Below are 13510 nucleotides of genomic sequence, written 5' to 3' on the forward strand. Positions count from 1 at the left end.
AAAGACACAATAAGCACGAGAGAAATGATAAACAGCTGCTGAAAAGCAAGTAATTACTCATTAAAAGACACCACTTTGAACAGTATGCTGGCCAGAGCTTTATTTTCAACACCCAGTACAACCAAAAATCAAGAGCAACAGCAATTATGTGTGTGCATGTGTGTGACTGATACAGTTGCAGTACTCAATCACGGCATACAAAGTTTGCCAGTAAACTAAGGAGTGAAAAAACAAACACAGTGCATACCTAAAGATCATCAGTACATAAGTGAAACACAGCCTAAGTAGAAGTATTTGCATATCCTCTAGCTGTTTTAACATTGCCCTTTCAAAGCTAACCAAACCACTCTTGCTCTGTGCAGACTATCATACAAGCACTGGGCTAAGTCGTAGCTTTGCCCCAGGGGCAGGAAGGCAGGTCACACCCTGAGAATCAACACTTGCCTTCCAGTGTACCCCTGGTGCAGCCTGGAATGGCATGGCAGACACTCCTGGATCACTGACACAGCTCCATGGCTCGGGCACCACTGCAGACACTCTGCACTGGCTGTGTCTCCCCACGGAATGCTGTCCCTGCCACCAGTCCCCTGCACAAGATTTTGGGGGGTACCTTACTTGCACACGATGTGCATCACTGAGTTACAGCCCAAACTTATTCCTGCTACTGCTTTATCATTGGTTTCATCTGGACCATAAACATCCACCTATCAATAAATAAAATCATTGGTTTAGCACGCATAATAAAATTACACCTCCCACTGGTAACTGTTCAAGAAGTTCTCCATGTTACCCTTACACAAGCCTCAAGAAAAGGACTTTCTTTTCCCTCAAGCTCAGTAAGGTTTCAAGTAACAATTTTCAGTACTGCTTGGACAAGACACGGGCTTGGTTTGGAACCCTGTTTCTGCCTACAGGGTCAAAACATTTCCACACTTCTACACTCAACTGTGTCAAGTCCATGACTGTGCCATTTTCACCTGAGAGCAGCAGAAGAGGGAACTAACAGTACTTGCTGTTGATTTCCTCTCCAGGTGACTGAAACAGTCCTTTTACAAAGCCTATCAACCTAACCCAACTAAAAATGAAAAGCAAAACTGTCACTCGAGTCAGAACCAAAGCCTGTGTGTATCAAGATTCAAATCAAGAGTTCTTATCCACAGCCACTTGTTTTAATAAACCTCGTATGAACGCAGCCTTGACTTCCTTTTCCTACTGGGCCAGGACAGAACCATCTGAAATAAACCACATCTTCCTCCAACTGAGTACTTTTAAGGCACTAAAATTAAGCCACAACCAAAAAACCCCCAAAAAACCAAACCAACCAAGTAAAAAAATCCGAATACACCAACTCACAAGGAAATTAAAATTTGGCTATATGAAATAGCAGCAATTCTTTTCAGTGGTCTACAAAGCCAGAACATTGATACTTTGGGGCAAAAAAACCAATGCACTGTTGGCCAACTACGAAATACCTAAAACCTACACATCCATTCACACTTCATAATCAAAAACAGTACAAATCTGATAGGCACAAGTAAAAAGCATCTTCTTCACACCTCAGTGCTCAGTTTTGAAACAGAAGCCACTGTCAGGGAGCTCAGCTGCCGTGCAGGACACCCCAGGCAGCGCAGCAACACCACCACCACCACCAGCAGCACTGGACAGCCAGCTGGAGGATGATGGAGCCACTGCGGAGCTGCTCTGCAGGATACTGACTGAAGGCAAATGTTTCTAACAACAACATTAATTAGACAATGCTTTGGCACCTATTTCTGAGCCCTCCCCTCCCATTTTCAAAAGTAATGTTAAATAGAGCTATGGTACACAGCTGGTGTAACTCCAGTATCTTCATTCATTCCCGTTACTTTTCTTCTGCTTGGAAATAGGTGAATTCACCTATGTGACTACATTAGATACAAAGGCTAGCACTTAAGATTTCTTAAAAACAATCACTCTGAGTTTGGAAAACTGATTTTAAAACATCTGAAGAAATACTAAACATAAATGTATAAAGCAGGAACTCATACCTTTAAACATCAACAAGAATGAGCTTATTTGGAGAGCAATAAAGCTTTTTTTTTAAAAGGATATACTGACTAGCTATAGGTAAATTCCTCTTTCCCTGATTGCCTGTTTAGTTCAGCCAGGCTCAGTGCCTTGCAGCTTTGCAGATTTTGTCATACACTTCTGGAAAGGCATCCTTGCAATTCATCTGCTCCCTCAGCTTGTGGTACAACGAACCATCAAACATATCCCAGAACTCCTCACGGGTCATATAGCAATCTGCATACAGCATCTGGAAACTGGAGAGCGGGGGGAAAAAAGGGACAGAGATTCAACATTAATTATGCCATAAGATTTGATATAGAATATTAAATAAAAAATTCAGGGCAAGCTATGAACAGCAAATATTCAATAGCAAACCCCATCAAAATGTTTTTTAAAAATAAGCAAGTACAATTGCTCACATGGATTATGCTGGGACACTCAGCCAACTATATTTTGTGGATTTAACATTAAGATGATCTCTTTTCCAAGAGGAAATAACATGTAAGGGTAAAAACAGCAGGATACTGCTACAGTTACTTTGGTGAAGGGCAAGATGGGAAAAGAAAGTAATTAAAGTAATTACTGCTTTTAAAATAAGGTTCTTTAGTCATCATTGTATTGATACTTTCATAAGTTTTGCTACCACAAGGATTAAAAAGATGTGTATAAAAGGTGAGTCATGTTTAGCCATGCTAACCACGGGCAGCCAAATCCTCTGACAACTTGTATTCTATCAAATTTTATTCACAGAAACACAAGTCTGGAGAGAACTTCTGAAGTTTCCCCAATCCAGAGTCTGGCTCTTTGCACCAAAACCCATATATAACCTAAATTCTACCTAATAAATACTTTTTAACTGCTCTTGAAAGCCTGATTCTCTTCTATTTCTATCTTAATTTCAGATTAAAAAAACAGGTGTATTTTTTCTGCACGTTTTCTTATGATCCATGGAGATACAGTCATGGTGTGTGGTATTAGCTGTCTTATGAAATCCATTCAAGGCAGATGTAGCAATACATCCTTTGACTTTTTAATTTCTTAGGATTGGGTACTGAGAATAGAACGTAGGAGGTAAAACACAACCAAATCAGAGAAGATGAATTCATAGTGTAAATGAAGCATGGTTAAACAAAGGTCCATTTACAAATTAAATCCTTATTTAGTTGTGGACTCTTCTTCATGTTCATCTTGTGCTTTCTAAACTGCAGCTAGCATCAGAGTACAGCAGCAAAACACAAACCTACTAAAAGCTCTACTGTTGTGTGCAATTACGCAACTATAAGATTAAGCATTTATCCACTGTTCATTTTTCAGCGGCAGGTAGAAAATAGACAAAACTTTGTTAGTAAAGATCTTTAAATTAAAAGCTCAATTTCAATTAAATAAAAATAAAAAGCTTAAAATTAACTTTGGGTTTCTTTGTTCTCTGTCGGATCCCTTATTGCAGCTCAAAGTCATTTACAGTCCCCAAATCATCTTAAAGCAGCCTCGCCACTGTTGCTCAGCCACATGGGACATGAGCACTGTTAGACTGAGAAGTAGGTCAAAATAGAAATGCGGGTAAATTATACCGATGGTGTAAAAATACCGTGTAGTTGCTTTTTGTTCCTGAGAAACCAGCCTGTGGCTGCTTCTCCACTGACACCACTACAGCAAATTAGGCTGGCATGAGTCCGTGACAGATGGTGGGCACATGCCTCACGCCTACTGTGGTCCTGTCTAATAAGAACTGAGGCAGGGAAAAGGAAGCTCTGGAGTACAAGTTTTGTGGGAGGAGAGACTCCCACTACCACACAGGGACTGCAGGGAGAGGCAAGGCTGAGCTCCCTGGGCAAGGACACCCTGGCACAAGGACAGGGCAGAGCCGTAGCAAGGACTGCAGGGAGAACAGTTCCAAGGGCAGGCAGGAAAGCTGTCCAAACTTTTAACAGCCTGCAGGATTCCTGAGGGATGTATTCCAAGGATGTGTTGTTTTGTTACAGCAGACTGCACTCCCAGAGCAGCCTGGAGCTGAAAGGTGACCCAAAGCCACCCACCTCACAAATACACTGCAAGAACTTCAGCCAGAGTGTCCATTTGGTTGGTTGGATTTGCAATCAAATCATAAAGTGAAACCATATTCAAAAATCATAACATCAAAATTAGAAATTTAAGTTAGTTTTCCATTATTGTAGTTAAATTATTGTGATATTTAAGTTCGGTGGGATTAAATAACTGTGATTAAATCCCATGGGTGTAAGTTATAGGCATTATTACTCCTCTGAGGAGTTGGATCCTTACCCATGCACACTTCTTACAAACTTTTCCATTTGCCTCGTTGAAGCCCTGGCTTCAAATTGTTTCCTTTTGGGCTCTCCATAAGCCCCTATATCCACATAGAGTTCGGCTTCATCTCCTTTGGGGTGGACCATACCAGGATTGTTGGGCAATATGAAAGGACATAACCAAAGAGGGTACACCTGTGGGGGTAGGAAAACACTGTATCACTTATTTTGTAACAAAACAATCCTTTAAGCTTGTTAATAAATGTAACACAGTAAAGAGTTAAGAAGACTTCTTCTCCATCTGGGATTGAAACTCTTCATTTCAGCTCTTCCTTTCCAGTTGTCCTGGTGTTGTTCTTAGCTGCATTTCTAATGACCGTGACACAAACAGACTCAGTGTCCTAGAATTACATCTCCTCCCCCTTAAATATTTGAAATGAAAAGGAAAAAAACCCAAACAAATAAACCATCCCCGATCCCAAAGCAACACCTGAATAAACATTCTGAGTAAAATAGAGAATGAAGAGATTCTTTTCCAGGTTAGTCTAAAATTGAAATTGCCAAGTTTGGACTTCCACACTAACTGAAATAAATTCAGAAATGAAAGCAAGAAAGGGAAATTAATCTCCACAGCTGGTGTTTAGTGAGACCACCAATCATTTCAGGTGAAAGAAAAATCATTTCAAGTTTTACTTAGTGATTAAGATCTTTTAGAAGTGTTGGCTTCTACTGAAGTTTGAATCTCTTTTTTTTAATTCTTTTTTTTCCTTTTTTTAATTGTTTTGGAAAGCTGTGTGCATTTCTGCTGCAGCCTTGAATCATGGACTCACAAAGCACAGTACTCCCCAGGGCACAATAATGAGCTTTCACACAAGCAGGATATTTTGTCTTAAGATCAACAGTCACAGTTCTTATCACAAACATTCCAAGATTCACTGCATCCTAAAAACACGTGTTCTTACATTAAGGTCAACGTGGAAGGTCTGGATGGATTTTTCAAGGCTCTTCATTGGCACCAACATGTCCTGTACAACGTGGTGCTGCTCGTACAGCTTTCGAATGGTTTCTCCTTGGGTGAGTTTTAACAAGGAGATTTTTGGAGGAACCATCCAGCCAAACAGGTAACGGAAGATGGGGTTATTGCCAAATGGAATGATATCCTTTAAAGAGGAAAAAAAAAAAAAAAAGAGTTTGACAGAAGAATGTGTAAGTGAACTAAAAGAACATTTCAGAATCCTCAGAACAATACTAAGAGAGATTTTCAATAAATTTAACTGCTGATACTTTTGCTAAGCTACTATAATACAAATATGAGGAAATAAGAGACTGAACTTGGCTACAGAGCCCTGCCCTAAAGCCTCCTCTATTTACCTCTGATTTTTAGTGCTATGAATCTGAACATATCCAGCCCCAAATAATTTCAGAGAATGAAATTCAGAGAACAACAGGCTATTATCTTACAACAGCCAAGAGAGGAGTGCACAAGAAGCTAACCTTACAGAACTCTTGCAAGAGTAAACATATACAAAATCAGTTCTTAAAAGCATTTTAAAGCTCTAAAATTTTTATTACTTCCTGCACAGCCAACTCCTGTCTAACTTCTCCAGGGGCTGAAAGGATCTGGTCTCTCACTTGAGAGATTCAAAATATAATAAGAGGAATACTTCAGAATGTCAAATAAAGTTTTGTATAATTGCACATTGCAACAAACACATTTACAAAATTCAAAGTAATGACATTACTGCATAATTACTGCTCTGAGCTTAGGCAGGGCAAATTTTCAGCCACAATTTTACATTCATGTTTTTTTCATCATCTGAATTTGAAAATCACTGAGTAGGTATAAAAGCTTAATGCTGAAATATGTACTTAAGGTCTAAATTCAGAAAAGCATTAAATCAGAAATCAGGAGTTTATGGTACAATGCCTTGTATAAAAGAAGTGCTCTTGGGTTTGTTTTACCCAAATGCAAACTTGTAAATTTGTCATAAATTTCACTGGGTTTTTCTGCCATGAAAGACAGAAGTTGTTGCCAAGGGGAAAAAGGTACATTGTACCTACACTTGGAAAAGGCAGAGCACCCTCCTGCATATGTATCTTAACTTTGGAACTGGTCTTACTTGGAGCTCCCAGAAGATACTGCGTGTATGTCGGTGGTAATAATGTCTGGAAGGAATGTATTCTATTCCAGTCCTGTCAGCTTTCAAATACTTCTCCACGTGCTTAAAAAACCATGGCTTGTAGTAGTTGCCAATTCTGTTTATCTGCAAGAAAACATTCATTCATTAGATAACAGCTACACCTTCCTAGCCTAGTATGTCCCCAAATTCCTTTACTGTAAGGAATCCATGTTATAACCTCTGTGACAGAGCCTTCATTTCTCCACCTGCATGGCTCCTTCTTACCTTTCTTGCATTAAGGTTTAATTTAAGCAAGGCTTGCCATTTATAAGCTATTTAAGAGACCATGAATGTGACAGAAATGGATTCCTAAAATACCAGTCTCTAAACCCACCATTAACCTGAAGTCTCACATGGCAAAGGAGAAACATCCAGGTTGAGGGTTGCATGAACAGTTAGCATGTCCCTCCTGTACATATCCCTGATGTTTCACCAATATTAAGAGAATTAAAAGCTTGCTGAGAAGAGATTTACTCTGAATAACTGCAGTTCAAAGCAGCATTGTTCACTGCAGGAGAAAAGATCCTTCTCTTCCCCCTCAGGTACTGAAGTGAAGAGTCTGTAGACTGAATTATTTGCTAGAATAATGAAATCAGTGGGTCATTTCTCATCAATTGATGAGATTTAGAGAACAGACTCGATCGTAATAGCAAAGAACAGTAATTTAAAATATTCTGATGGACAGACCTAACTTTTAATCCCATGTTAAGAGATTATTCCAATTTTATAATAGTTTTATGCTGTCATCTAGTACACCTTCATTAGACTTTGGGAGTATTTTTTTCTCTGTGCATAACTTCCCTTTAGTTACCTTGCTTTGCTCAGCTTCATCAGTCAAGAGTCCTGTCATGATAACTGCTTCATCCAAAGAATACAGAAGTCCTTCCACAAAATTATTCTCCTTTTTCTTAGACTCTTCAGTGAACTTCTCACAAATCTTCTGCAGTCCTCTCACAGGCTCATAATGTATTTTGACATATTTCTTGGCAGGAATCATTTTTATTTCTGCTGCAACCAGGAAACCCAGAGTACCACAAGACCAAGGCACTGCATAAAATAGGTCTGAGTTTTCAGTCTGCAAAAAGTATGTCATACTAAATCATATATCCACACTGATAACTGTCAACGACATTGTAAATGATAGCAAAGTAACATTTTGTCTTACTGGTGAACATCTCACAAGGCTTCCATCAGCAAGAACAAGTTCATAGGCCACACAGGTGTGCTGAAAAAGTCCATAGATGTGGGATGATGACTCAATGCCAGTTCCCATGATGAGGCCACCTTATTAAGAGAGCACATAATAAATCAAACACACTCCTAAATGAAGGTGGTTTATGAGAGCAAAACCTCACTTCTAAGCTCTGGGCATGCCTTTTAAGACTATTGGGAAAAAAAAAAAAAAAGGAAGTTCAACAGAGTATTTACAGAACCTTTTAAATAATGCAGTGTTACTGCATAAAAAACTAATGAAAGTGCAGCAAAATCAGTGAGTCTCTTGTCATCACAACGACCCTTACCTACTGTGAGATCATCCAGCTCTGGTACCACGGGAATAGTCCAGCCCATGGGATTCAGGTGTGCAGTCAGCTGGCCCATGGTCACCAAAGGTTCCACACGAACAACCTAAACAGCAACACAAAACTCAGTTCCCCCCAAACATAAATTAAGTGTTCAGCATTAACAGAGACAAAATATGGCTAACTGGATACACTTCCATCTGTTATCAGAACTCAGAGACTCACTTTCCTAAGAGCGCTACTAAAAATAGTTGAAACTGTTTAGTGATTCCTCCTCTGCCTCAATATCTTGTTGCTTGGTGCCCAAAACCATAAATCAATCTGGTCTTTTAGACTTCAGCACATAAAAGCCAAGCAATTCCATATGCTGGGGGTTTTTTTTGACAGAATGATCCAAGCACACATTGTAAAAACTCCTACAAAAATCCTTTCTTCTATATGGAATCTAACCTTTTCAGCTACAGATATTGTAAAGAAAGCTGTAAACTTTACTATTATAAAAGCTTTCTGATGGAATTTGTTACCTGTCTTTCACTGTCCACTTCCAGGACATCCATTAAGTTGATCATGATGTTCTTATGGGTCTTCTTATACTTCCCAACACGAAGTGACACAGTCAGCCAGCCCGGCCGGCCTGTGCACATGTATCTCTTGCTGCCTTCGTTTTTCCATTCCCGAACCTGCAAGAAGTAACAACGGAAACATTCTTCTCTCACTGTGAAAAGATGTTCATAAATACCATTACTCCTCTAACATCAAGTAACAAATCCTGGATATCTCTATGTTACGGTAGGGATGTGTTGGAACTCTCTCAGACCTCTGAATATCTAAATAAAATACCACCAGAGCGGTCTAGTTATGTAGAGGGAGCCTTTCTAATATCCTGTACCTTTGGGTTTTTTTGGGTAGGGATTCAGAAAACTAGCAAGAAACTAACACAGTTTAAAAAACCCACAGGAAAATCTATACTCTAAGGGAGGTATTATCACTGTCATGGTCTTAGTTCGACTCCAAAACACACAAAAAGTAGTCTGAACCTGCAACTAAATGGGCAAAGGGAGAAAACCTGGTCTGAAGGAAGGAACCTTGGGCAACCTGGTCTAGTGGAAGGTGTCCCTGCCCATGGCAGGGGGGTTGGAATGAGATGGTTTTTAAGGTCCCTTCCAACTCAAACCCTTCTGGAACACTATGAAAAGTTGAGAAGGAAAATACATAAACTATACATCAGATCCAGGAATTCTGCAAAGCCACAGTGGTTAACAAACATCAGTTGTAGTGCTTTCTTCAAAGCTCAACTGCTGCTACAGATGGTAGAAAAACACAAACAACCCCAAGCCCTCAGAGAATAACTCTGTGCACATTAATATCCATCTGTACCTGCGATGAACGTGAGAGGCAAGGCATAAAAGAGAAGACGTGACAGAATTACCATAAATACCAGAGAGTACAGAAACACTACAGACATCTGAATCTCTGGGTGGAGGGAGGAAAAGTTTAATTTCCCCTTCAACCACATCCTGGAACTGGCAGTGCCGAGAAGCAGGATGTTAAGTAGCACTAAAACACAGCTTTGAGCCTGCCATTCCAAGGCTGCTGTTTCCACGCTCCACACACGTGTGTCCCTGAGCCAGGTGAGCGTCCAGCGCGGCTCACGGCACATCCCTGAGGATGCCGCAGCGCCCGCAGGGGGGGAAGTTCCAGAAGAGTTTCAGAGAGGGACAAAAACAGCCCCCACAGGGGCTGAAATACCCGCTGGCGTTTAATCCTTCGTTTTTCCCCGCTCCGGCTGGACTTTGCCCCGAGTGTGGGAAGGAGCAGCAGGGCGGGCACGGGCTGGCAGGGAGTGGGACAGGGACGTTTTCCCCCTTCAGAGCCATCCCCCAGCCCGGGGCGGGGGTCCTGGGGTCCGGTCGAGCCTCACCTGCGCCTGGATGTGCCGGACGCGCTGGGCGTGCTGCCGCGGGGCGCTGTGGAGGCGCCAGACGGCCCATGCGCGCAGCTGGTAGTAGATGTCGAAGAGGATGGAGAGCGGCAGGAGGAAGAGGCAGACGAAGACCCAGCGGTGGTGCACCAGCACGGCCTCCAGCCCGCGGTGGCGCACCCAGAGCAGCAGCAGCAGCAGCCCCGCGCCCACCGACCACAGCGCCGACATGGCGTCCGCCGACTGCCCGCGCTCCCTCACGGCCGCGGGGACCCCGCCATGCCGCGCCCGCCGCTCGCGCGCTCGCCGCCCGCGCCACGCCCCCCGCGCGCCATTGGCCCGCGAGTGAGGCGAGGGGAGGGCGGCGGCCAATCCGGGAGCTCCGCGGAGATCGGACCAGGCGCTGCGCGAGCCGATTGGCTGCGCGCGGCCGGCCCCGCGCTCCCCTCGTCGCCCCGGCCGGCTGGGCCCCCCCCTGGGCGGGGGAGTCACCGGCGGGGACGGAGCGGGGCGGCCGGGTCGGACCCCGGGCAGGGCTGGGGAACGGGCCTGGGACACCGGGTGAGGGGGGAGCAGGGCGGGGGGATCCCCCAGTCAGGATTGCGGCACTGGGCACCGGCCCTTGGCAGCGCAGTGGTGGAGGTGCCGTGGTGGTCAGTGCCCTTCAGGCACGGAGCTCACCCTCATGTCTTTTGATTGGGGGTCTGGAACAAAACACCTCCATCCTCCTCCACTTGTGGAATTCCTTCTGGTATTGTTTTATGTGCCAGAGAACCCGCAGTGCAGGCGTCTCCCTCAAAGTCGGAAGTGCCATGGGGTACACTTCAGAGAAGGAAGAAGGAGGTACTAACCTCCAAAACACGACTTTCTCTCTAAAACCCCAGCAGAAAACTCCTGTCCATGGTGGAACTGCGAGAAGGAAGATACATCAAGTTTATGAAATAAAGCTTTTGGGTTTAAGCTGAAATGCATTCTGTCCCTCAAGAGGTGTGCTGTTTGGGAGTGGCAGTGCTCCAGGGGGCACTGGCACAGCCAGTGTTGTCAGGAACTCTGGGAATGTCAGAGACCTTGCCATAGCACCACTGGGTTCAGAAGGGAACACGGAATCAAGGTGTTCTGTAAGGATGCTGCCATGGTGGCGTAGGACAGTAATGTGTCAGGTGTTGCCTCTCCCTCTTTGTCAGCAGGAAAAATGCTCACCTTGGCCCTGTGGCTGCCACAGGAGGTACCTGGGAGCTCCAGGCTGGGAGGGATCAGTGCATCGAGGTTCAGAGCTCAGCTGTGGCTGCGGCAGGCAGCCACATTTTATAGCCTCCTTCAGACAACTCAGAGGCTTTGTTTTGAACCCCGTTCATGTTTTCATAGAATCACATAATGGTTCGGGTTAGAAGGGCCTTAAAGGTCATGTAGTTCCAAGCCCCTGCTGTAGACAGGGACACGTTCTGCTAGACCGTGTTACTCAGGGTCCCATCCATACTGGCCTACTTCCATCACTTCCAGAGATGGAAGTTCTGGCACACTGCTTTTGTTGGTTTTCTCCCACTGCTTTTATTGAAAGACTGTTGTGAAACTTCACAGCTCTCACATTTGGAAATGGTCTCCTGATTTCCAGCTTGAATTTATTTACAGCCAAATTATATTTGTTGCACTTGATCCTAGTCTGCCCACTAGCTTTTCTCACATCTGAGATGATATCTGCTTTTAGTGTACCAATTCGTCTGCTAACTGAAATTATTCAGGGAAACGTTCCTATGCCCTAAGAGAGGTTATTTTAACCTCTCTGAATGAGCTAAATAATTATTCCTGATCTGAGTGTGATCAAGTGCTGGGCTTATTGAATAACAGCATCATTTATTCATAAGGGATATTTATGCCTTCGGTGTAAATACTGTTTTGAAATTGTTTTTGTGAAGAACCATTAGAAGTGTTTATAATGTTTGCCATGTTTTGCTCTTGTTTTTGTAAGGCCCTAGGCAGCAAGAAAGGAGTAGTTGAGCTCAAAGATTGTGATGGGAAACTGCTTTAAAGCAGAGGAGTGAATCACCATTCAAATTATGGTCAAATTGCTTGTGTACCTAGCAGTGCCGAGCATAGAAAGCACAGGAATGAGAGGGGGACGAGAGAAGGAGAGGCAGATGTTATAAATACTGCTGTTCGTCAATTTTAGTTATTTTAGGTGTGAATAAAACATCATCCAGCAATCTATGTAGGCTTAGGAAAACAACAACTGCAAACCTGGTTTGCTAAGATTCCCTTGGTATCTTGGTGAGACTAAAATCCCTGGTCTCTTCAATTGAATTATCATTTTAAGTGTGTTTAAGCTGTTAGTGCTTCTTAAAAAAGCAGTCCTTTTCCCTTCCTCTCCTCCCTGCCTCCCTCTCCTGCCATCCCATCCGCCCACTCGTGCTGTTCTGGGCACGCTGTGCAGTACAAGTGCTTCTGCTGTCACTCAGTGAAACAGGTTGGAGAACGGATATGAGTGAAGAATTAAACGTGTTTTCTAAATCATTTTTTTTTGTGCCTGGACCAGCTCTCTGGTAGAGTTCATCCCACACACTCTTGTGCTGGGAGCAGAGCAGAGGCCTCTCACTGATCATGCTGGAGCTCCCCATCCATTTGGGGAGAGCTCCTCCCAGACAGCCCTACCAGCCCTGCTCAGGGCTCTGTTCCTTACCCACCAGGGTTTGGTGGTAACCTCACAAAGGCTTTTGGACAAAAGAGGCAGCTGTTTGTCTAAGGACACAGACAAAAGGGACATAGAATCATAGAATTCTTTAGGTTGGAAAACCACTCTAAGATCATCAACTCCAACTGTTCCCCCAGCACTGCCAAGGCCACCACTGAACCATGTCCCCAAGTGCCACACCTACATGGCTTTTAAATTCCACCAGGGATGGTGATTCCACCACTGCCTTGAGCAACCTGTTCCAATGTTTGATAACTATTTCCATGAATAAATTTTTCCTAATATCCAGTCCAAACCTCCCCTGGCACAACTTGAGGCTGTTTCCTCTCCTCCTGTCACTATTTACCTGAGAGAAGAGACTGACCCCCCCTGCTACAACCTCTTTTCAGAGAATTGTAGAGAATGATGAGGTCCCCCTGGGCCTCCTTTTCTCCAGACTGAGCCCCCCCCCAGCTCTCTCAGCTGTTCCTCATCCGACTCCAACCCCTTCCCCAGCTCTGTTGCCCTTCCCTGGACATTGTCCAGCCCCTCAGTGTCTGTCTTGTTGTGAAGGGCCCAGAACTGAACACAGGACTTGAGGTGCAGTTTCATCAGCACCAAGCATGGGGGTCTGATCCTGCTGGCCTCACTGCGTGATAATAACATACAGAGCATTTGAGCTGCAGACAGACAAAAGTGGACTGAAGACTACTGCCTCCATTAGAAAGATATCAAGAGGCATTCAGGGGTACCAAAGGAAGGCATTGAAAAGCATTAAAAAGCCCTTTCTTCATGCAAGCTCTCGTAGCCCTGGTACTGACTGCCACGGAGCTGCTGAGTGGTGTCAGGGCACCAAAAGGACGGGTGTTTAATAGGAATAGTCATGAAAACTAGTAAAGAATTTTGCTTAA

General features: G+C 43.7%; 1 protein-coding gene across 1 annotated transcript; it reads right to left on the minus strand.

The window, feature by feature from the left end:
• Positions 1-74: 74 nt before the first annotated feature.
• On the minus strand, positions 75-10229 carry DHCR24 (24-dehydrocholesterol reductase). Its single transcript, XM_050307036.1, has 9 exons — positions 9935-10229; positions 8538-8693; positions 8014-8119; positions 7659-7777; positions 7305-7568; positions 6434-6577; positions 5276-5473; positions 4330-4508; positions 75-2303 (listed from the first exon to the last, which is right to left on the minus strand). Exons 1-9 carry the CDS (start codon positions 10163-10165, stop codon positions 2150-2152), a joined length of 1551 nt encoding a protein of 516 aa, XP_050162993.1. The 5' UTR covers positions 10166-10229; the 3' UTR covers positions 75-2149.
• Between the last annotated feature and the right edge of the window lie 3281 nt (positions 10230-13510).

This window comes from Myiozetetes cayanensis, unplaced genomic scaffold (assembly GCF_022539395.1).
Source record: "Myiozetetes cayanensis isolate MyiCay16 unplaced genomic scaffold, myiCay2020 scf12, whole genome shotgun sequence".
NCBI lineage: Eukaryota > Metazoa > Chordata > Aves > Passeriformes > Tyrannidae > Myiozetetes > Myiozetetes cayanensis.

Excerpts from the sequence above, each read along its gene's own strand:
- DHCR24 (XM_050307036.1), bottom strand. The coding sequence starts at position 10,165 with ATGTCGGCGCTGTGGTCGGTGGGCGCGGGGCTGCTGCTGCTGCTGCTC. Across the intron at positions 7,778-8,013 it reads GCTGGATGATCTCACAGTAG|GTGGCCTCATCATGGGAACT; the intron begins GTAAGGGTCGTT and ends TCTCTTAATAAG. Across the intron at positions 2,304-4,329 it reads TTTGTAAGAAGTGTGCATGG|TTTCCAGATGCTGTATGCAG; the intron begins GTAAGGATCCAA and ends CCCGCTCTCCAG.